The sequence below is a fragment of the Euwallacea fornicatus genome, chromosome 20 (genome assembly GCF_040115645.1).
Source record: "Euwallacea fornicatus isolate EFF26 chromosome 20, ASM4011564v1, whole genome shotgun sequence".
Taxonomy (NCBI): Eukaryota; Metazoa; Arthropoda; class Insecta; order Coleoptera; family Curculionidae; genus Euwallacea; species Euwallacea fornicatus.
Window position 1 is genome coordinate 1,591,527 of NC_089560.1, and position 24,837 is coordinate 1,616,363.

Sequence of the window (24,837 nt, forward strand, 5' to 3'; positions counted from 1 at the left end):
TATTAAATTCTCCAAGGATGATGGTTTTGCAGGTTTCGTGTCGTTCGACAACCAAACCAGCGCCCAAACAGCCATCCAAGCCATGAACGGGTTCCAAATTGGGATGAAACGTCTCAAAGTCCAACTGAAAAGACCCAAAGACACCAGCAGACCCTACTAACAGAGAGATAATCCGGCCGTCAGTGGCGCAGACTCTTTAGCCGCCATAGTATACTATAGTTAGTATGTACGAGTACGTATCATATGACGAGTTGTGCGCGTACTTAAGACCTTGAGGCGTTTAACCAAGGTACCACCGCTAAATATTTATGTAATCCAAACCAAGAGGTAATTTTGTAAACGTCTTGAGGTACTGATACGCCTCTGGGCGAACTAGGGAGGTATCAGCGTGTCGACTCTAATAACCTCCATTTGGTTTGGCAGCCTAACGTATGGAATCCCCGCCGCTGTTCCACGAAGCCTTTAACTCAATCCGAATTATATGCTTAGACTTAGACATAGCGATGTTGTGGGTTCTTAGTACCGTTGGGTTCTACATTAATACTGGAAATTCTCTATTTGTCTATGGGTGTAAATAAAGGAGGATTTTAATGAATTGGACACTCTACGAGGCTAAAGCGACACGACCTCTATGAGATTTTCAATGAGTGTTTTAAATAAACGCAGAATAAAGAATTAGATCATTAAATTGATTTCTAATTAGTCAAATGACTGTAATGATATGCTATTCGTTTACTGGTGTTAACTGAAAAAACGTGTGGGCGAAATCTATAAATCTACCTTCATCGATTTGCGGGGGACGTACCTACGTAATTCTTAACCAGAAAATTAATTTAAAATCGCTCGGAACTAATCCAATTTGAAAAGAGCGAGCAACAACTGCAAATAATAAGTTTCTACAAAGAAACGTTTCATAGTTCTGTGACGCAAAGCATAATCAAAAAATTGCTACCGAATTACTTTAACCTCAAGGTCAAGCTATTCAAGATTTTGCCACGCCCTCAAAGGGGTTGGTCAAGCTGTCGCGTATATATCTACTTTGCACCTTTTCGAACCGATTACCATGCTATTCTTCGAATCATATTTATATAGCCAATCACGAATCGGACAATTAAAATTATACCAACTAGGACCTTCCAACTCTTTCAGAGGCGTGGTTACACTAAACCGAGGCGTAGCTTCCCAAATCCACATATACCACGAGAAGCTATGCCCACATGAACCAGCAGTCCTATTGAAACTTGGTAGACATGGCTTCCCAATTTATCGCTCAATCCTCCTATGGATCGGCAAGATTTAGTAGTTATTAAAAATAAAAACTAGAACATTACACTGATAGCTCATGTGACTAGAGCTAATACTTCTAAAAAGAACCACATGTTACTATCAGGCTGGGCCTGACTAGATTCGAGTTTCCTTCATTTAAGTTCATTCTCGCTCTATCCTTTTGCTGAGAGAATGTGTCAAATACATCCTGTAAATTTTTCATAACGTTGCCTGGCGGTACATTGAGGATAATCTTCTCGGCACTGGTCTTAATATATGAGAGAATACACCATCTTTACATAATCACATAAGTTTGATTTTCATTGAAACTGAATAAGACTCCAATTAGGTATCGGTTTATAGTTTCACACCCCATGGCGAAATTTGAATTTGGAGCTATCACAACAGATTATATGTAGTTGACAAGAAGTTGAAATCACGCCACCTCCTTTAAGCACGAATAAGTGAAGCGAATAAAAGTTTTTATGCTACAATATTTACATGTTCGAATTACTACTCTTGGCAAACTTTATCATGACATTGTGATTCTAAAATTGCCGAGAAGAACATATTTGTCATAACCACGTCAATAACTTATTTTCTACATTACCACTCCAAGTGGAAACATATTGATTGTGCAAGTGGCAAATAAAACCATATGAGCTTCAATATATCCTCGACAAAGAGCAATGGAGTCGGTTGCGACGTTGATGAATGACGTGGGCGGAGTCAGTCCAGCAAACGTCTCCATTTCAATATTCAGATTAGTACCGATTTCGCTGCCTTGGCGGTCGTGAAAATTTTAAAAAAACCGACAATGTAAATAAATGGAAAAAAGATTCACCTCTCAGTAGATCTGATATCAGTAAAAATTTTGAAACCGTGAGAGACTTAGTACCACTGGACTGACTCCGCCCACTTCGGCCGATAGCGTCTGAACCCACTTCGTTGGTCTTTACTGGAGGCATATGCGATTCTTCTCAAACTTTTACAATTACTACGTTTCCACTTAAATCGGAGATACCTGTATCATACACATCCAGGTAAAATCTGCTGTTTTCCAATGCTGAATTTATTCGAGCTACGCCTTGAAAAACCCTTAAATTCAATCATCATGACGTTGTGATTCTCTAATAAATAAAATTTTTGAAATTTTAGTGCCCCCCAAGTCATGAACGATTTTCATTGGAAGATATGTTTATCGCTTTTAACAACGAAATGTGGCTCCAATGGATCCATTGATATGTTCAAGATTTCTGATCATTTTTCCAAGGAGCATCCTGGCAAAGAATGTAGTAATTTGGCTCACTTTAAAATTTGAAAAAACTCACAGTTCAAAGCAACCTATTGACAAATTGTTTAAATTTGCTGATGTGTCTTTTTTCAATAAATTTATCTAAATTAATAATGTTAAAACTGTCATAAAAGATTTAATCCCTTATACGCTTGTATTATCACACGTTAGTTAGGCTGTCAAACTATTCGAGAAATTCCAAATGGGCTGTGACTACTAAACAAATCAGTGTTGTTTGTACAGGCCGTTTTGTATTCTCGTACAGTGTGTAATAATTGCTATTTTGAATACTGCGCTAATATGTTTATAAGTATTTATAAATAATGTGTGTTTGTTGTAACCAAACAAAATTAAACTGCTCGGCACGCTGATAGTCCTCCCCTCTAAGTTGCCAAAACAAAAAAAAATGACATTGCTTAAAGTTATAATATAGTAATATATATCTAAGGCCCAGTGCGCATGTTCTGTGATTGAACAGAATTTCAAGTTCGATGCTTGAAAGCGAGGGTTTTAAGCATGTACTTACAGGTACCAGCTATAAAGTTCATTTACTGACAAGGAACATGTAAATTCTTAAACTTAGGTATGAAATTAGGTTAGCGAGAAAACAATTGATAAACCTGAGTAGTTGACACTGCGCCGACTCGGCAACACTGTACGTTTCACCTCATCAGTGTGCGCACACCGGACAGTGTGAACCCGGTCTTATCGCCTCTAATGGTAACATAGCCATTCAATCGATTTTAGAACAATGCGTTCACGAGTGTTTATGAATTTTATCTGATTATAGGTTTATATTATTATATTGATGAGATATCAAATGCCAGTTGAGCGTTACCGCCAAAATAGTTGTTGATAAAAAGAACTTAGTTTACGCTTTGCAGGACTAGGCAAAGGCAGCACTTGGACGAGTCGGACTTACTAAATTATCTCAAGCGAGGTCCTGTTTTATGGTTTCCCTCAGTTTGCGAAGTGTAAATATCCTCGACTAGAGTTTGAGTTCATAAAACATGACGTCACGGGTTTCCTCATATTTCGTCCGGGTTATTAACTAGTCAAATTATTCAGCCCCGAGGGGCGCTGATTATTAGCGAATCATTTTAGGGTTAATTTTAGAATTAAGACATACATAATATATTTAGCAAACATACTATTTATTACTAAAAAAATTAACATATTTAGAGATATGTATAATGTATTATTACAAAGCATTTTTTCTGTTTGTTGGCTGAAAGATTACGTGCAATATTTTTACACAGAACGACTGAAATTTCTTTAGGGAATCACACTTTTAGTTTTGTGCATAGAAGTATCGGAAAAGTGCCAAGAAGCATATCATTTTTGTTTTAGCTTTACTACCGTTATACACTTTAGTTGAAATTTTTGCCCTAATCCACCATCATCAAGCCAAAGATCTCTTTTCGGTTCGTAGAAGAGTAATGCTTTAATGTACATAAATATTCACCAAATACAACATTAGTGGTGGTACCTAATTATTACAGCTTTACTATAACTACTAATGTTGCAAGTTCTAAAATCAACGTTACAAGACAATAACTTAACCAAGCCCTATTTTTAAAACAAAAATCAATATGCTTTTAGAGCTTTGTCCTGTGCAGGAAAATCTATACTACATACTTCTGTGGGTTTCCGAAATGTATATGTTAGCAAGACATTTTGTTTACAAATTTTAAAATAGTACTTTTGGAGCATCTGCCACTCAAAACGGAGCTCTCAAGCTAGACAAAAGAAAATATGAACCCTCAGTACCCTTCTCATTAATAGAAGAGTGAAGATCCTACACAAAGCGACCCTCATAGAAGAGCCTCGTCTGTGGAAAATACTGTGCACAACCACTCACACTTCGTGGTACCAAGGTAACATCACTTACGGTAGATTTTGCTTCTCGGAAGAAGGATGGATTACCTTCTATCATCACAAATTTGAAAAGTCCTTTAACTATAATGCCTCATGGAATTGTAAGAATATATTCCCCAGTTCCGTTTGGCTTGGTTCTCTTTCATTTTGTGAGGAGTATTCCTTAAGTATTGCACCGTTCTGGTAAAAACCCATAAAAAAATCCTGCTTTCGAATTCTTGATGATATCTTTGATAAGTCTCTTAACACTTTCTGTAGCTGTTAGCAGGTTACTAGTCATCGTTCTGGCGGTTGTTATTGAAGCTAACTATATAGAAACCCACATATCCATAGTTTGTCCCATGGTTCCGCTTCAAAACCAAGCGAAAAGGTTCTTTTGGAAATTCACCGACTATATGGCCATCGAAGAAATTCCACATAACATTTTCATCAGATTGAAGTCCAAAATCACTATATCGGCCTCTATCGCTACCGAGATTTCATTTCTTGAGCATTGATGGTTGTAATAATTATCTGTTGCTGTAAGTGACACATGGATATTGTAATTTGATAATTTATTCCACTGATTAAAGCGTGAGTCAGTGCTGATTTTTATTGCTAAGTTCACATAACACGGTAAGTAAGAAAAAATTGTCGTGTTTTTTCACAGCGTAGATCAAAATTGGCTAGATAACCAATACATAAATTCCTCACAAGAGCTTCACCCTTCACAAGAGGTCACATTTTTCCCTTCGGTCCTGACCCAAATCTTCAACACCCTCGTCAGACCTAGATAAATAAAGATCCTGAAAAAATCTCAAGGTGTTAAGTCAGGAGAGTAGGGAAGGGAGAAAAGGAATGTAAGAAAATCAATACGTTGAACTCGTCCGTGCAATTTAATTTTGCTCTATTTCAAATAGTTCACCTGAGTGTTCATCCTGTTAGAGTGAACGTTTCAGCTTCGAAAACATCCTGTATATCTTTTAGATTTCCTTCGTTCTGTTAGATCTACCCAATTATAGCCTTATCTTAGCTCTAATTTGTTAATGCGCTAAATCACTGCAATTTTTTCTATCCCTGCCTGTTTTATGCACTCCTGAGAAAACATTTCCATTTCCTTCTTCCATGCACTCAAGATGCTTTCGTAACCGAATTACTGCAATCTACCCAACTTGAACCTAAATCTTATTATAATCTTTATTATCGGGAAATAACGTCTCCATTTTGTGTTTAAAACCCGAAGCATTGACAAACTCAGACGTTGATTTTCAGTTTCATTGTTTTATAATACTCACTTGCTGCTCAGGTACGTGAAGTTTTGAATTCTGGCCACCCTCAACCTAAAGCCATCACTATCCATTGCTATTTTCTTCGCCACTACTCCTTAACTACCCAGAAAATGATCACAAGACTCACCGCATTATTAAGAAGTGACGGCATTATTTTTCTTTTAGCCTGATTTCTTCTCCACTTTACTGCATTCTTTCATGCACACACAACTTTACCCGATATCTTCTTGCAAAAGAATTTCAGTATTAATTGCATCACTCAGATTCACGTCCAGACACTGCCACAATCGGTAGCGTTCTATACGACTTTGAACACCCCCTTTTCCTCTAATTTACCATCTTCCATTTCAACCCACTACACTTTTCCCATTCGTATCTCGCATCTCAATCATTATGCATTTGGTATTAATACTGGATGTTCCATTGAAAACCGATGCATTGGGTAGCTTGATCTCGCGAGCCCATAGATAGATGTTCAGATATTTACACTGCTGTTGTTAAACTTCTAAAATAAACTCTACCAAGCTGATCTACAGAACAATGGAGCATGAGTACTGTCGAAAGAACAGGTAAAAGATGTTGAGAAATATCGTGGTGTCTCGAATGCCTTAATAACATACCATTCGGAAACCCTCCCAAATGCTCTTTTACTTCTAAAACACACCTTCGTTATTCCCAATCTGTTATAAAAGACGTCTAAACAGTGTAGAAAGCGTTCGGTTACCTAAATTCTAGCGCTGCTAGTTTATACATAGGACGTTTGAAAAGATGTATATAACGAGCTTTAGATATTTTTTATAAGATACCTACTACATACACACTAGACTAAATTTTTGAGAATGCGATTTTGCTGTTTACGGTTTTTTGCATCATTCAGTATTATTACATTATCATTATACCTACTTGCGTAAGGGAGGGATGGCTAAGTTATATAGAATAGTACAAAGGCGCACGCGCGCACGGAATGGACGAGCACAAAGTGACTATTAAAGTAGCGCACACGCAGGTCGTTGAAGACGGGATTTCTAAGTTAGATATTAGAGCCAAATAAATATTAAAACTAGAGTGTAAATTCGTATAGTAAGTCCATTGCAGAGGGGGTTGGCCAGTTGCGCTCTCAGAGGGGGAGTAAACCTGGCCATCTCGGTTTGCTCAAAAATAAAAGCTTCAATTTAGGGAACCTTGAGCTTTCGCATAAAAGCCGATAGGTGTAAACCGACGGCAAGAGGGTAGCACCTGAGAATATGGCCTATAGATGTCCAATCTGTAAAATATTCGTTTTGTCAAACGCATGGTCTCTACCCACTTGTAAAAATTCGTTTTATAAAATATGCGATCGTGATTTAAAGGATACAGGGTATGTTTTGCAATTATTTATTGTAAAAGGATCATCATTTAGGGAGGCGGTCATTGAATCTTCGCGTCTCCGACAATTTTTACCACGCCTCGTTCGCCAAATTTTCAGACCTCGTGTGTTTATATGTATACTTAGATTATCAATCTATACAAGCTCCTATACTATTTGCAGCCACTAAAATGCTTTTTAACTAGGACTATCGGAGACCACAACTAACAGCCTAGATTTGAGACGTATACATATAAATAATAGTAGATTCATCTCATCACTGTAAATACATACCTATTTATTTTATCGGGGTCCGTTACTACCAAAAAAGTTCTCTAGCCGTCAACTTCCGCTGTAAGTTTTCTCTTTTAAATGTAATTAGCGCTTAACTCATCCTCACGCCGAGGACTTTTTCCAAACCCTGCCATTCACATATTACATACCAGCCTAATATATCATGTCCCCAAAAATTTATATGGAACCATTATTATTTGATAGCTACTTAGTAGACTTTTAGACACTAGGTTGTAGGACTAGTACCTTATTTATACTTACTATTTATATAAGAAAAGTATGGCAACTATTATTAGGTGAAAGGAACGTGTTAGAATGCTGGAAGTTTATTTTCGATGAAAACGGTTAAGTAACGAATTTATCAAATAGTTTGAAAAACGAGATTTTACTGAGGAAAGCTCTATTCGTCATTGTGAAAATATGTGGGGAGCATATGATAGGTCGTTTGCGTTAGTATCTCTAATGGCCCGGTTTCGCAAGTTCCTGGCCCACAATATTGGTAACGTAAGATTCAAAGATTATCGCTGTTAGTAGAAATTGGCATCAGTAAGTTTAAAATTGAATTTTGCACCGTCTTCATGTACTCAAAGGGGAAGATCAAACTAGAGGCAAAAAATGTGATCACTCATAGTTCTACACCGTAGTGTGACTTTGCTAGATACGGCGTAATTGTGTTGGACCGCAGTTAAAACCTATTGGATGAATGTTTGATTGTGTGTTCTCGTTTACGATAGACTTGAATACCTGAATAAGCGTTCGTAGCTCTTTAGAACTTTTGAATTCTGAGCTTGGATGAGGAGCGGCCCTATTTTCAACAAGTTTATACTATATTACCGTACGGTGAAAATAAACTGCGGAGTTGAATCATGAATGGCACGTTTAAGACATTTTTCGTTTACTTTCAAATATGGAAAATTCGAGTTCTACGGATATACAGTAATTGACAAAAGTATATAGACAAATCTGAAACTATTTAATCTAAAAACACCACCTTGACTATTGAAACTAAAAATGTTTTTCGAATGTAAGTTAGTTTAATATTCAGTAGCGTAACCATTATTTTGAATCACTACCTGTCATTTTCTTGGCATTAGTTCCAGAAGTTTGCTGATCTAAGAGCTTTCAATGTTGTGCCATTTTTCTCCTAAACGTGGAAAGGTCCAACCTTATTTGAGTAGTTTCTAGTCCTAATTAATCGCTTCAAGTGAACTCATATGTTGTCAATAGGACTTAAATCGGGATACTATAATGGTCATTTAAAAAGTCGTATTTTCTAGTCGCACAAAAATGGTTTTTGTCAGTTTCGACATATTAGAAGGCATTATCTTGTTGAAAAGTGCAACGCAGCACCATATGATTATCTAAACACAGTAGCAGAACATTTTTTACTACATCCCTATACATAAATTTGGCCACGATGCCTTCAATCTGAACCTATCCCAAATCCGGAAAAACACCCCAGGTCATCAGAGATCCATCGCCACGCTTAATGGTAGACATTGCGCACGGTTAATGCCATCAGATCCAATTATATTAAATTTCGATTCTTTGGAAAAACACATCTTCCAGTCATTAAATATCCAGTGTTAATGGCTGTGTGCAAATTCTAAATTCCGATTCGTTTTGGACGGCAATGGATTTTTCCTGGGACGATGTGTAAACAAGTTAAAATCGTCCAACCTTGTTTTAATAGTTTTAAACCGACATTTAGATGAGATAGCTTAGATCAACCTAATAGTTCTAGCTGCCATTTTTTAAGACAGGTCACTTCTTCGGGAATCTTCAATTGCCCTTTTGCTTATATTTGTTGATAATTCTCCAAACTACTTTAAGTCTGAGATTTTAAGTTTTTACGACATCCACTTGTCGCAAACCTTCGCTATGCAACTGAATAATTTTAGTTTTTATTTAAAAAGTAATTTGTGGTTTTCGCGGCATCGTGAAATACACGTGTAAATCGGGAAACGAAAATTTAATGATGTTTCCTCAGCAAGAAATCAGCACAAAATGGCTCTCTATATATGTTGGCCCAAACAAAAACCTGAATTCTTTTAATAAGCCATTTTTTTACAAAAAACTCTAAATAAACATTCTAAATACAAACTAAAAATTTCGGTTTGTGATCATAGAATTTATCTATAAAACAAGGAAATTAAAATTCATTTTCTAAAAGATTAAAAAAAAGATTCTTATTTTCCCATGTACTTTTGTTCATTACTGTATATAGGCTATGAAATGTGAGGTATACGTTAAATTTGATCCAGTTTTGCATGATTATTGATTGGGGTAATTGGGGCATTCAGGTTTGTTCAGTTTTTCTTCAGAAATATCGTAGTTTAAGTCAAGGAGAGACAAACAAATATGTCAAAAAAATGCGTTTTGTAGCTATTTTGGCTAAGAAGCATGTCACAAGAGTCTCTCTGAATTGTTTCACAATTTCAAATATTTTTTTAAAAGTCTAGATCATTTTCTCTTAACTTCCAAATAATATAGAGAAACTGAGCCCTTGGGACATACACTATTCGCAGAAAAAATTTCAATGCACGTCACACATTTTGAAATAATAAGAGCGAAAATTGAAGTTGGAAATTAAGAGTGAAATATTTAAAACAAGAACATATTATATGCAGACATAAAACTCGAACACATTCAGTTATCTGAATCATCGAAATCACTACAATCTGGAGTCGTAAGTTGAAAGTGCCAGAAAAAAATTAAATTGCTCGAAAGGCGGTGATAAGTAACGAAATTCTAACAGCAACGTCGTAAATTAAGATGCGGTATCGCCAACCTGACGATAATAAAATTTGAATTTACCAATATTTGCTATATTTTAGTGTTAGTTCAGGTTCAGGGTAAAATAAGATAAAAAAAATTTCATTGCATTTTCATTGGCAGACCAAACTTTAACAATTTTACCGAAATTTTATTCCGTCACGTTTGCAATCTTGTATTGTGTATACGTCACAAACTGCCCAGAAGGCAATTCGTGACGTGCATCGTAAATTTCATTAAGATTAGTATATGCGGAGACTTACATGCAAATTTCTTCGATTTTTGCACGTTTGCTGGTTGATACAGTTAACTATCCTTGGCGTCATTGGAGGAGCAGGATTTCTTAGATTAGAATCTTCTGAGGTCTTAGAGGTTGTAAATTATTGCCTAGAAATGCAGACAGAGTTGGAGTTAAACAATGTAACTTATGCAGCTCTATGCCAAACTCAGTACTTCCAGCGCCTTAGGACGTCGACATTCAAATTCCTTTCCAATTTCGCACTGAAATAATGCGTTTAGCAAAGATCACCAGAGAACTTAATGCAAACATCCTACAAACTTTCCTCAGTTAAATTTCCACATTTCAAACAGTCCTTGTGAACCTGACAATAGCATTTTGTTCTTATGCGCATAAACCTACGTTTCCTTGCAGAGCACCGTGGTACTCATGCTTCGATATCGTTTCTGTTATTCTAGTCAAGCATGATCCGAGACTTAAATTCCTTGTTCGCATGCTGTAGCCCAACAGACCCAATGCTGGGACCAAACCCACACTTTTGACCGAATCGCGGTACGAATAATCTAATCTAGTCATGCTCATTAACATGTTTTGCGTATCGAATTTTTGCTTCATATCACGAATTTGTCTAATGTAGATGGGAACTTGTACAATTTCTAAATGCTGTGCTATATACTTTTAACATTTTCTAGTCGCCAAGTACTTAAAGAAGCATTCAATAGATATATAGGGGTATAACCAATATTTTTCTATTTAATTTATATTTTTTGTCTTCTATGATTAGTATTTATTTTAGTTTAAGAGCGCTATACATAGTTAGCAGCAATTTAAGAAGCCCTATTGCCGTAGCTGGGAGCTGCGCCATATGTTTAGTAGTTAAGTCCCATACCAAAGTATTATTGACAGCTTTCAGCTGCATCTTTAGAGCACTTTGCTTGTTATTAAATTTGCTATTTATTTTGTTATCTTCTATATTATGCAGTATTATCTACTTCGTGAGTACCCCCCGCTATAACTATACATACTAAAATATAACCAAGACGAAAGAAATTCTTAATAAGGGGCCCTGAAAGGGTCACAAAGCTTTGCACTGGCTTCGAAGGAGGTTTTTCTTGTTATTAAGGAAATTGTCCTTTATATAGGGAATATTTGTTTGAGTTTTTTATCTACAATTATTACCATTGTTGTATTTGTAATAATAATGCAATTCACAAAGAAAAATGTGATAAAACAAGTTTGTTGTACTTAGGTCTGTTACTAATGTCGTGTTGGTAAAGTTGCTCCGGAGCTCGTGCAAGGTTTGGCCCCTTTAGTCCTTCGAAAGTGTATAGCCATACTTTGTTGCATGAATTTTATTACATTTTACTAAATTTAATGATAAATTATTATGATTATTATTGTATTCTATTAAAGTAGATTAAAAACGACAAGAATATAACATTTATAATCTGCTAACTTGTAATTCAGTACTGTAAAAACATATGATTATATTTAGACAATGAATGCGTGACACTTTCTAGCCATGTATGAAGATAACGTAACATAATACTTATCACTATTTTTTTTACATTGTCAATTTTGCTGGTGTTTTATATTTACATTGTCGATATACAAAAAGAAATGTTACTTTGTACCTTTTAACAATCCACTACTCGATATAATTCTAATGTTTACATACTGATGATACTTCTTTGACGACAATGGTGCCCATATGGCTTACCTAGTACGCCCTATAGGGCCTCTGTAAGGAGTATTCATGTGGGCCCAACCCCTCCACTCACATAATCTCTACTTTACTCTAGCAGAATAATTGGAAACTTTAAATCGTATTATTTATTATATTTATTACTATTACTAACTTTTTAACTCCCAAGTGGGTGGGATGCGGCGCCCTCGCTCGTACGACTATATAAATTAAAATTACATGAATTTATTAAGATAAATTATTATAATAAATAATGCCATTCGCGAGTATCCTACTCATTTGGCAAGCTATTCAAGTTCATATAAAACTTTATAAAAGAATTATAAATGAATAAAGTTAATTATAACGCAATCTATGCTTTACATTTTTTATTTCTGTTATTTTGCCCTAATGAAGCCTGGATGGGACCTTCTGCAAAATTGTATTACTTATTATATTGTCCCTTTTAGTACTGGTGAATCATGATCGTGGTCAAGTCATAGTTGACTATCAACAAAACAGTTTTCTTCACAGTGTTTATTTACAAATTTATGTAATTTGCAGCGTAAGAGCATGTGCTACTTTTATATGCTTCATGCCTATGCAACATCCTCGTTGCATTTGAAACTTTGTAGATGCCGATGAAACCTCGGGTGGATTCAATGTTCTGCTCGAAGGTACCAGGTCGAAATTCTTCAATAAATGAAAAATAACAAGTTTCACCTTCATGAAAAACAAATCGACACCCAATGCAAAATCTGAGATAAGTACCGAATGGAACGTGAGCACGAGAATAAATTTTAGTCTTGTTTTCACTGAAAAAGTTTGCAGTATCAGTCTTCTCTGGATTTAGACGATACTCTGCCATATGAAGCAGAACGAAGATGGGAATTAAAATGTTTTGCTTTTTATTTAATTTTACTCCAGTTGTACATTGAATTCGCTTAATAACCCTCTTAATTCATTTCTTCAGTAATAACGAGTTTTCTGAACTCATTTGTTATATATCGTTGAAGCCAATTTTCAAAAGCACCACATCGGTACCACTATAATAATGCAGCATTATGGCGTCTAACCATCACAGTGTGATTAACGCTACAGGAGGCGTAAAAAAATGTGAAGCAGCGACTTTCAAGAAAAATAAGCAAATTGATGCTTCATCCAAACATTTTTAAAACCTACTTTGGTTCGCTTTAGGGGACCTTAATGATAAAATTCATGTCATCTTAAGTTCACCCTAATATTAACAAAATCACAAAGGTAAAAATATACATATACTATATTGTTATATTGTTACAAATGTGTGCATCTTTCAGTGTCGCAACAAGTCGTTTCGATGCGCTTCATGGTTATCCAACATCCTTCTCCTATTTGATATTGTGTCAACGTTGCTTTAATCTTTATAGAACTCAGTGTTCTGGTTGAGGGCATCAACTCAAAATTTCGTAATAAATGGAAAAGGACGAGCTTGATATTCATTAGAGCTAATCGGATCCCTAAGCAAACTCTTGGACCTTTACCAAATGGAATATAAGTATAAGGATTAATTTTAGTTCTGTTTTCACTGGAGAATCTTTCTGGATCAAATTTATCTGGATTTGGAAAATGCTCTGGCATGCGATGCAAACCGAAGATTGGAATTGTGATTCTTTGCTTTATATCTAATTTTACGGTATTTTCTCCCAGCTTCAAATTATATGGTTTCACAACCACTCGATCTGTGGCAAGTGAGGGAGGCCACTTCCTCAAAAGCTCTATAAAAAATGTTACCAAACAAAAATACCTTTTAATCTTTAAGGGAAACTAACCAGACACTACCATATCCATATATTCCATGTCTTGAATAACTTCCCGAGTGATTTCATCGTGATTTTGAACACACTTATTAATTTCCAGACGCAGCTTGTCCTGCACATCTTTATTAAAAGCCAGTTCATATGCCCCAAATGATAAAACTGAAGACATTGAGTTAAGACCAGCCAAAAAAAAGTCTGCTGCAACACCAACAACATCCCAGAATGTCATGTTAGTTGTTGATAAGCTCTCTTCATCTATTTAAGAAGTATTTTACGTTCCATATTATCAGATATGGTCAATTGACAGGTAATTACCTGTATTCTCTTCACTAATAATGTCCAAAAGCGAATCAACAACGTCATTTCTCCTAACTTGATTATTAATCTTTAGTCGGACAGCTTCTTTGTAGGCTTCCATTAAGGGGAGGATTAATTTTTGGTCAAGAATTCTTATACCTAAAAGCTACAAGTGTGCGATAAGGAGATTTCTTCTCTAATCTAAAGTTAGGTTAAATCTAGGGAGAAATGAAAGAACCTTTGAAAGCTTAGGAAAAAATTTGAGCATTAAACTGGACAGCCCTTCCAGATTGACGTTGGCAAAAGCCAAAGCTGACTTATAAATGGCATTGTTTTTATCCCTCAAGGAATCTATCTTGATACCAACGGCAATATTAGTTGTGACATCACTCACATATCTAAAAAAAACTTTCTGATAGACAGTGCTTAAAAGTAACTGGATTAAGTCACTATTACCTTAAAAACAAATCTACCATTTCAATTTCAATATAACCAACATCAAAAGTCTTTTCTAAGAGATAATCTACTAAGTCTGTGGTTTCGTCCGCTATGAATTGCCACAAAAACTTTAATTTTTTACTAGTTAATATAGGGCTTACCATGGATCTTGTCGATTTCCATTTTTTTCCTACAAATCATTTCCGTAATGGCAATTTCATGGTATTAAATATACCATATCCAAACCATTTAAAAATAGCAAATTCCCAGCCAGCAAACAATCTAATTCAGAATTGATATTCAACGGCATAACATCAGTGAAATACTCAAAGTCTTTTACAGTTATCGTTTTAATCAGCTCGGGATCAGTTATGCAGAGGACTGGTATTGCAAAATCATATATGCCCATGTATCTGTATACGTAGTTTGTGCTAAAGTTTAATCACAAAGAAGTATGAAATGCACTAACCCTGTAGCCCTACAGCCCTCCGTGCACCATTTTACAAAGTCGAAAAAGGCAGATGGTCCTCTTATGAATGACATTTTCCTCCAGCTATCACCCAATATCATCCATGGGGACTTGGTTTGGAATACTCCCAATCTTTTCCAATGACATAAAGGATTGATCAAAAGATACCATAAAATAATTAAGAGTATTAACGTTAAAATGGTCCACATTTCCAAAAAATATATATATATATTAGAAAGTACTCGTGAAGAGAAAGCACAAATATTATGGCTTGTTTGTTGAGGTATCTCAAATATAATTATATATAAAGTAGTAATAGTAAAGCAATACAGGGTAGCCCATTTAAAACAGTCCACCTGAATTACCTTGAATGGATTTTTTTTCTATGGAAAACCCCCAAATGCGTGAATTTTACTTTTAAGGGAGACATTTTTAAATCATAAATTCGTAGATGTAAAATCATCCCCCTAAACGGGGTGGCAACCTCTTCAAGAATCTTGAATTATACAGGGAGCCAAGTAACACATCAAATCAAAGGTATTTCAATTCTTTTACGAAATTTGCTGAAATTTTTTTGCTCCATCTTTGAATATTGTAAAAATACCGTTGTAAAACATCAGTAAAATAAATCGAAAACAAAATAGCCTAGACTTTATAATAAGAAATTCACTAACACTACAAAAAATTATGTTTATCATGAAATTCTTAAGATAAAGTAATGGGTTTTGTTAGCATTGAACGGATAATTTTGTTTCGATTTTACACTGATCAAACTTGCACCACGGAATTTGTCAATTCATCTGATGATTCAAAGCGTCATGGTTTACACCACTGTAGAAAGAATTGAAATTGTAACCATCTATTTCAGAAACAGTGAAATAGCCCGAGAAACTGCAAGAATTTTTAATGGAGGCATCCCGGTAAGAATCTGAGAAATCCCTACATGACGAATTTAATATCTAAATTCATGGAAACTGGATCTGTTGCTATCAAAAAATATGAAAACCGACACACAGTTACCAACGAGCAGGCGCAGATTGCAATTTTAAGACATATTGAACTGGATCATGTATATCAGGAAAAGTTTATTTCATGTACCCAAAAATTAGAAGTAACGTCAGGCATTCCACGTAATATTCAGAGGATCTTGAAAAACATAATTTCCATCCCTTTAAGATGCATCTCATTCATGAGTTCAATAAAGATAATCTAGATCGCCGTATGCAATTTTGTGGGGTGGTGAGTGAAAGCATTTTGATCAATCCCAATTTTTTATATTTTGTATTGAAGTTCCCATAAGTAACTTTTTGGATCAACCTTTTTGCCAAACACTAGATTGGTAGGAGAGGTTTAAGTGAATAGCCCCCAAGATCGCCTGATATAACACCATTGAACATTTTCTGATAAGATCATTTAAAAATTGTTGTTTATGAAACGAAATCTACCTCTTAAAAACATCTTTGCCACTGAATAGTGATAGCATGTGATGATGTATTCCCGAAATGCTAAAAAATGTTCCGGAAGAGGTTGAACAAAAACTTTATTATTGTATGAAAGTAAATGGGTCAAAATATGAATACTTAATGAAATAAAACTATTTAAAAATTGATTTTTGTCGATTTATTTCGTTAATGTGGTAAAACCGTTTTTTACAATATTTAACGGCGGAGCAAAAAAATTTCAGCATACTTGTAAAGAGAATTGATATATCTTAGATTTGATTTGCCACTTGACCCCCTCCGAGCTATTTAAGATTCTTAAAAGGGTTGCTACCTCGTTTGGGAGAATGACTCTACACTTACAAATTTATGATTTAAAAATATCCCCTTTAAGAGTAAAATTGACGTGTCTTGAGGTCTTCCAAAGAAAAAAATCAATTCAAGATATTTCAGGCGGACTGTTCCATCTGGGCCACCCTGTACACTATACAGATACCTACGTCCTTATTCAATGGCATACAGAACTGATAATCAAGTTAATTGGTGATTAAAATTATTGCAATAAATGAAAAAATATATGTAAATGTGTATTGTAATATATTGCGAAATACAGCGGTGGACTAAAGTATTGGCACAGCATATATTTTTTAAAATAGAGCCTTAGATCTCGTAAATAAAAAGAATATGTATCACACGGATAATGTTACATTACACCTTGACCTTTTAACTTTAATTCTGATCAAAGTACAAATTAAAGCGCAAATATGGAAAATATTTTATTGCAAACACAGGAGTAACTCGCAATTTTAAGGGGGTAAAAGTACTGGCGCTGTTGATACTTTCTTCCAAGTATTTCTAACTATTTAACTATATTGAAAAATAAAACACATTTGCAAAGCATTATTTGAACATTTATGTCACTAAATATCAAATACAAGACCTTCGTTTGAATATCAGTCTGCGTTGTAGATTGTTGTTAGAAGTAAAATGGATCGTAAAGGTAAAGAAACCACAGAGCCCAGACCAAAAATAATTCTTAATTTATAGTAATATAGAAAATCGTATTCCTAAATGGCAAATGTAGTGGAAAAAAGTCGTTTAGTTAACCTACATTATCAAACGATTTAAAAACTGCAGTGGTTTTAAAAATATACCACGATCTGGTCGGCCACCAAAGCTGTCAGCCAGAGAAGTGAAACAAATTATTAAACAGATTAAGATAAATCCTCATACTTCAGCTTTGGAAATTACGTCTACATTAAAAAGCCATGAAGATAAAGACGTTTCTGCGAAAACTGTTGGAAGAATGTTGCATAGGGCCGATTAGAGAGCTAAAGTTGCTACGAAAAAACAGTACATCAGTCAAATAAATCAGAGGAAGCAGTTACATTTTGCAAATCAATATGTAAATCGATCAAATGAGTTCTGGAAAAAAGTTATTTTTTCAGACGAGAGCAAATTCAACATTTTTCATTGAGACGGAAAATCTTTAGTGTGGAGATCAAAGTACTGAGCTTAATGTTAAAAATTTGAGACAAACCATTAAGTATGAGGGAAGCAGTATGTTGGTTTAAGGTTGTTTAATTGCAGAGGGTGTTGAAAATTTGATATTTATCGACGAAATAATGGATAAAATGGTTTATTTAAACATTTTACAAAATAATTTAAGACAGAGTACTGAAAAGCTGCATATAGTTAATGATCACTACTTCGAACAGGATAATGATCTAAAGCCACGACTTATGTCATTAAATAATGGATAGTTAACCGAGATCCCCATCAATTAGCCACATCCCCTCACTCATCAGACATGAATCTGATGGAGAATTTATGGAACGACTTAGCAGAAAAGCATCAGAACGCTCCATTTTTCGAATAAAAACCAACTTAAAGATATTCTTCAAGAATGGAATTCTATAAATGAACAATATACTCGAAAATTAGTTTACTCTATGCAAAGACGACTTCGGGAGGTTATAAAAATGAAAGGTCTATCGACAAAATATTAATTTTATTTTAGTACCATTCTTTTATGTCGTTGTGCCAATACTTTTGTCCGCGTAAAATTACGAGTTACTCTTCTTTGTAATAAAATATTTTCCACATTAACGTTTTAAATTTAACTTTGCATCAGATATCAAGTTACAGGTTGAAGGTATAATATAACATTATTAGTATGACACATATCTTTTTTTCTTTATGACGTATATGGCTCTATTTCAGAAAATATATGCTGTGCCAATACTTTTGTCTACCACTGTATGTCATTGGTTTTACGACGTTTACATTTGTCGACAAAAAATGTGGCAAGAAAAAATGTTTAAAATGTGAGCTTTATCTTAAAATTTGATCACCATAAAACTAGTGTTGTATATGATAATTTTGCTCTATGCTACTGTTGTCAAGCTCAGAATTGTCGCAAACACTTACTTATAAAATTTTATTATTACAAAGCTTATTATTTTCACATAGACGCACGATAGACTTTAAAAAGTACATTACAATGCCATCGCATGTGAGGCATATCGCCATCTGTAGGTATCGTTAATTATTAGAGATTAAACAGGGGAGATTTCTTCTTTCGCACAACGCTCAGTTTGCTCGTTAAAGACTCTATAGGGCTAAGTAAAAAAATAATTCAAATTAACAGTAAAGATATATGGAATTATTATGGTCATAGATGTTTGGACTGCTAACGTTATGTAACAGTGTCCCTTTTCACGAATTGCTTGTAGGGTGGTTTCTTTAGGTTTTTTCAAAGCTTTTCAAGGAATTCTTTCTCACTCTTGAATTCTCATATTTATAACTTAAGGCAATTTTCTATTCTAACCTCAAAACATGTATCGAATGTAACAGGAGACATGTAAACAAACTCTTCATTTTATTATTTTTCCAGTTTAGTATATCAGTTTTTACATTAAAATTAGCCCTTTTTCGTAGTTATTGCAATTAATACTCAACCATTGTCTTCATCCTTTCCCATTAGTTATATTTACGCAATATCACTATTTAAGGAGACTACAAAATTGGAAAAACCAAGAGTTACACATTCCATCATCAACCCAGTTGTGTTAAGGTAAAAATAATACACATTTTAAAACAAATAATACACAAACGATCCGTCAGTCTGGGAAGGCTACTGTGAGATGAACATAAAGATCATTTTGCAAATGGTACTGCAAGGGGGGTGTACGGTATCTTATTACCCCCACATTTCTTGACAACTAGTTCTCTTCAACATTGATCAATACAAATTAGATATGGACAGTGCAATTTCTGGAAACGAGTGGTTTTGGCTTGATTGTTGCAGATGTTATAGGTGCTATATTATGATATATAATGTTGTTATACTTTGAAATCGTCTCTATTACTTGCCCTCACCTAATAATTTTGTCGGGATAAAGAAATTCGAATTTTCAGTGAATATAAAAAAATGTGTTATGTGAAGATGGTCTAATTTTTTTACTCTACTGGGTCTTTGATTTGATCAGAAAGTCTTGTAGCAACAGACTCATGTATAGAAACAGCCAGAAAACACTCTTACGATACAATCTTCTAGGAGTTATTTAAAGAAGAAAAAAGAGTCACAATGGAATGCACCCCTTAAATCACTAAAACAAGGACATATTTCATTTAAATGACTTTAAAATGGAAGGAAAAACGCTTGATGAAACTTCCGTTTCTTTCATGAATATACAGAAACAATTTGAAGACCAACAGAGAATGCAAAAGCAAAACTACCAAATTGTTCCCAATGATATTCAATATGATCACATGAATGATTTACCTACAAAATTGGGTAATACGAGAATTGAGGAATTTAGGCAACTTAAGTTGAGGTAAACACAATGTTTATTACAATATTACTACAATTATTTATTTACTTATTGAGGAAATTCATGTTCCTTATTTATTCAAAGAGAGTCAGTTTTGTCAAAAATGTATGAAATCTACAGTGTTAATGTTTATTTCATTCTCTTGTCTTTCCTGGTACTTTCCACAGGCCTCTCTTGACGAATTCTGTTCAGAAAATTCATGAAATTCACTTATATAGTTTCATTTCCTACACTCAGAAAAGCTTCAGATCTCTCAATTATGGAAACAAACTTTTCTTTGAATAAAAATCTGATTTTAAATATATGTTTTATTTGTTTGGGTTTTATTTTTCATATTTTCGTGCTAACTTTTTCCTTTTGTTGTCCATAGAATATCTTAGCTTTTTTTGACATGGCTAGGCATTCATTTTATTATCCTTTAGGCAGCAACTTCGCGAGAACAGTCATGAATTACGGGACTTGGAAAGGAAACTAAAAACTGCTTATGTCAACAAAGAATTGGCTGCACAAATTGCACAAAAAGAAGCTGAAAAGATAAATGAAAAGGTATTCTTTTTAATATTCCTTAGTTTCATTTAATGGATTTTATTAAAGATTCAGGAAAGGCATACTCGAGAAAAGCTACTAAAAGTACAAATAAAGGAGGAAGAATTAAAGAGAAGGTTAGCAGAAGAGGACATAATAAAGAAGGCTCAATACAAGAAAGAACTGCAGGAACAAATAATTTTAGGAGAAGAGTCCAAGCGTTATCTTTATGAAGAATTCCTCAGGGAAAAGAAAATGATAGATAATATTATTCAAAGAATTCATGATGAGGATGTTCAGGAGATGCAAGAAAGAATGAGTAAGGTGAGCTGACATTCAGAAAAAGTTTTATCAGATTTATTTAAAGATTTTTTGGAAATTAGATGAAAAAAACTCGGGAGGAAATGATGGCCTTCAAAATTGCCCAAGAACAGTGGAAACAGAAAAAGATGAAGGATATTGAAGATGAAAATAAAAAAATATTGAACTTTCTTGAGAAGAAGAGCGCGGAATCTTCCATGCGACTCGAAGAAAGAAAGCGCCGTGAAGAGGTCAAAGCAAAGATCAAAGAAAAGTTGGCCCAACAAATTTACATGGAAACCGTGAGTGCCTTTAATCTTTTTATTTTTCAATTTAAAAAATTCCAAAACTACAGCTATATGATTTAAATGATTGATGTGCCAAAATTGTAATGGCAACCAAAGCACATCAATATTCTTGTACATACAAACATCTACTGTGATTCTTGAATTTTAATAGATAAAGAAAAAGGAGCGAGAAGATATTCTTCAAGAACTAGTACTGGAAGAGCAGAGAGAAGCTTTAGATTTGCGACACCGTCAAGAGGTGGAAAAGCAAATTCGACAAAGATTTGAAGTGAGAGAGTCTCTATCTGCCCAGTTGCAAGAGAAAGAGGATCGCCTGAGACAAGCAGCAGCTGAAGACGCAAAATACAAAGAGCAGGCAAGAATCTCCTTACTTCTTACCACATCATTTCTACAAGACATGGAAATAAAAAATGTTCTATTCTTTCGTTTACTATATGTAATCAATTTGTTAGGAATAGAGTTTCTATGACTTGAGAGATTTTTACGCAAAAAACAACATAGTGTGTTTTTTAAATTAATCTTACAATGAATTTATGATATAAAGTTGTTGGAGAAATTGGCTGAAGACCAAAAACTGGAACAAATGTCTGCCCAGAAGAAACGCTTGAAGATGTTGCAACTGCGAAGAGAAGTGGAGCAGATGATGGTTGACAGGAGACAGAGGAGAGCAGAAGAAATGCAGCATTTGCTTAAGCTGCAGGAGGAAGAAGAAAAAGAAATGGAAAATAGGTAAGATCAGCTTTCCTTAATAGCTTCTTTGCTGACTTATCTTTTTTTCCTTCATTAGAAAGAAAATTATTGAAGAAGAGAGAATCTCCTTGCTTAAGAAGCACCTGCGAAATATTGTTGGTTATTTGCCAAAAGGAATACTCAAACCAGAAGATTTGTCTCATTTGGTAGATTATATTGACGATTCTTGAAACTGCACTACCTAAGTCGCTAGCTATAGAGGATATGATGTTTATTTTCTTAATTTGTTTTATACGATCTGAAAATTGATGTGATGAAATACTTTGTGAATTATTATTAAAGTGTCCAAATTTAATAGCAGAACTTTTATTTCATTATATTTTTTATAAGGAAAACCCAATTTTCAAGGATGTAAAATTAATAAGGCAAATGTTAAAAATAGGTTTTAAAAAATGATATTCTGACTGGTCTTTACTATGTTTTTGGCATTGTGACGAATTCCAATTTTTATATGCTACCTTGTGCCTCATTTAGAGACAAGAATAAAATTGATTAATGGGGTGCTAAAGTCATGGGGTTTGAAAAATATTCCTCTCATAAATTGATGCCCTGTCTACATTATTTATATAGGTAGGTATGTCTAGTATTATTATGTTGCTAAACAATTTGTACTAGCTTGTACTTATTGCCGCACTGGAACTTTATCGCAAATTACTAGAACTGAATATGTTTGTCATTATACCCTTTAAAAGGAAAATTAAACTTCCAAAACCATAAAAACAAATGTTAAAAGCAATAAGAGAATAATGTATTATTTGGCTTAATTTCTGACTGATTATATTATCTTCTTGACATTGCGACGAATACAATTTCTCCTATATGGAATCTTAAAATATTGGATGTCCAGAATCAAAAATGATGCACGTCTAACGCTGAAAATCAGCGGTGGTGCCGGTTATATGATTAAATCCATTTTTTTTATCAAGATCTCGGAATAGATATAAAAACAAGCATAAAGGTAATTATAAAAGTTTAGACGTGTTATTTGAAATCTATTCAATATCGCACAATTAGAGAACAAACTTAAATTATAGTAACTAAATAATATCTTTAGAAAGTATGTATATGAAAAGTTTGCATAAGTTTGTATCACAAATTTATGAAGACAAAAAAAGACTACTTACCTGAACTACCGTAGGTGAAAAAGCCAATGGTTGTGAAGATACGGGATGTTGATGTTAACGTATTTATTTTTCATAATTCAATAGTATTAAAACTTTTACAAGCACATAATATCTCGAAAACTTTATGTACTTTTAAGAAAGGATACTTTTGAACTAAGGTTACTGGGACTACTTTGTCTGTTTTTGGTTCTAGAAAGTTGTAGTACAAGTTTGTATTCATAGACATAAATCGCAAAACGCATCACCGATCTGTGTTTCACTGACACTATCCACACTGATTATCTGCAAGTTTAGAACAACAGTTTGTGATAAATAAATCACCATTAAAACGGGAACTACGATAGAATGTGGCGAAAAACTGAATGGTACTTAAGTACCCACAACCGCCACAAACAAAGCAAAATGGCGGAATTGGGAAGGCGTGATGTCAAAACATAGAAACATATGTCACTTGGCGATATCACGCGCTGTTGCCAACATTGTTGTAAACATTTCTATTATTTATATTAATTTTAAATTTAAATATTTTACTAAACGTTAACGAGTGGGTACCTTTAGGTCCAAGCACTAGTTGCAGTTTATTTGTAGAAACATTGTTTGCCTAAAGAGACACTTTTCGTTGAAATCTTTTTATATTTTGAACGTAAGGGTTGGTAATGAAATTACGTGTTATGACGTTCATTGGTTTTTATACAGAGCGACCTACACATCTTAAGGTGTGTAGGTCGCCTCCATCCTTAAGGAGGTCTGTTTACGTGAAAAATTGGGATTGGATTATTTCGACTATATTTATGAGACTAAGTGAGCCAAATTATCTAATTTATCGACCACAATAAAAGTGATTGATAGGTTCCTAAAATAATAATTTTGGAGCCAGACCTCTATCATAAGTTCATGTCCAGATCACAGTTAGTCCTACGTAGTATCACTATACCAAAAGTATGTTCTGTATTGCCGAACTTTCTTTAATATCCTGTATTTATTATTGCTGAACCGCTATGTTCATTATTGCAAATCAACAGAACGGAGTGTGATGTCTATTGTCTTCTCAGTAAACTCTAAAGTTTCGGTTAGGATCTATGTATGTTTGTAGTGGATTCTTCATAAAGGGGAAATCCACAACTTTGTAAAATATATTTAAGGTTTTTATTAGTGGATTAGTGTACTATTTGACAGCATTTATGTTTGCTAGAGAGTCCTATTTGTAATCAGCACGTACTTTAGAATACGTGAGTGTTAGGCTTTCCTAATGCATGTGTGAGCTAGGAGTTGTTACGGTGACTACTATGTCTGTTAAAGTTGCTTTCGTCAAGGGTCGTGGGAAAAAATCCTAATTAAGGAATATAATGCTTATTACTGGTTACTGAGAATGAAGGGCATATAAGCAACTGAAAGTGCTCTTTAATTGAATTATAAAACACACATGTTTCTCTGCTGTGCTTCATAAAAGCTTCCACAATGTGTAGGATTGGATTGCTACATTTTCTATTTTATACACGAATTGCTTGTACAA

The 24,837-nt window shown here is 34.4% G+C and overlaps 3 protein-coding genes across 26 annotated transcripts in view; 2 read left to right on the plus strand and 1 right to left on the minus strand.

The window, feature by feature from the left end:
• bru3 (bruno 3) overlaps positions 1-12,414 on the plus strand; it is a 457,921-nt gene extending 445,507 nt beyond the window's left edge. For all 24 annotated transcript variants that reach the window (XM_066294016.1, XM_066294020.1, XM_066294017.1 and 21 more), the window contains one exon: positions 33-12,414. In XM_066294016.1, coding sequence (XP_066150113.1) covers positions 33-160 — 128 coding nt within the window. In that variant the 3' untranslated portion in view covers positions 161-12,414. The remainder of the gene's footprint in view (positions 1-32) is intronic.
• Positions 12,415-13,303: 889 nt separating this feature from the next.
• On the minus strand, positions 13,304-15,305 carry LOC136345565 (cytochrome P450 9e2-like). Its single transcript, XM_066294015.1, has 7 exons — positions 15,043-15,305; positions 14,820-14,986; positions 14,592-14,763; positions 14,374-14,533; positions 14,154-14,301; positions 13,851-14,093; positions 13,304-13,796 (listed from the first exon to the last, which is right to left on the minus strand). Exons 1-7 carry the CDS (start codon positions 15,249-15,251, stop codon positions 13,336-13,338), a joined length of 1,560 nt encoding a protein of 519 aa, XP_066150112.1. The 5' UTR covers positions 15,252-15,305; the 3' UTR covers positions 13,304-13,335.
• A 3,803-nt stretch (positions 15,306-19,108) lies between these two features.
• Positions 19,109-22,495, plus strand: LOC136345570 (meiosis-specific nuclear structural protein 1-like). The gene is made up of 8 exons (XM_066294048.1): positions 19,109-19,557; positions 20,041-20,320; positions 20,740-20,863; positions 20,912-21,166; positions 21,226-21,444; positions 21,602-21,805; positions 21,995-22,179; positions 22,238-22,495. The coding sequence occupies exons 2-8, from the start codon at positions 20,130-20,132 to the stop codon at positions 22,368-22,370; spliced, it is 1,311 nt and encodes a 436-aa protein (XP_066150145.1). The 5' UTR covers positions 19,109-19,557; positions 20,041-20,129; the 3' UTR covers positions 22,371-22,495.
• Positions 22,496-24,837: the final 2,342 nt, after the last annotated feature.

Bases quoted from the DNA above. Each gene is read 5' to 3' on its own strand.
- LOC136345570 (XM_066294048.1), top strand. From the start codon at position 20,130: ATGGAAGGAAAAACGCTTGATGAAACTTCCGTTTCTTTCATGAATATA. The intron at 20,864-20,911 runs GTATTCTTTTTA...ATTTTATTAAAG, and splicing joins CTGAAAAGATAAATGAAAAG to ATTCAGGAAAGGCATACTCG. The intron at 21,167-21,225 runs GTGAGCTGACAT...TTTGGAAATTAG, and splicing joins TGCAAGAAAGAATGAGTAAG to ATGAAAAAAACTCGGGAGGA.
- LOC136345565 (XM_066294015.1), bottom strand. From the start codon at position 15,251: ATGTGGACCATTTTAACGTTAATACTCTTAATTATTTTATGGTATCTT. The intron at 14,302-14,373 runs GTTCTTTCATTT...GCACACTTGTAG, and splicing joins TTTTTCCTAAGCTTTCAAAG to CTTTTAGGTATAAGAATTCT. The intron at 13,797-13,850 runs GTTAGTTTCCCT...CATTTTTTATAG, and splicing joins TATGGATATGGTAGTGTCTG to AGCTTTTGAGGAAGTGGCCT.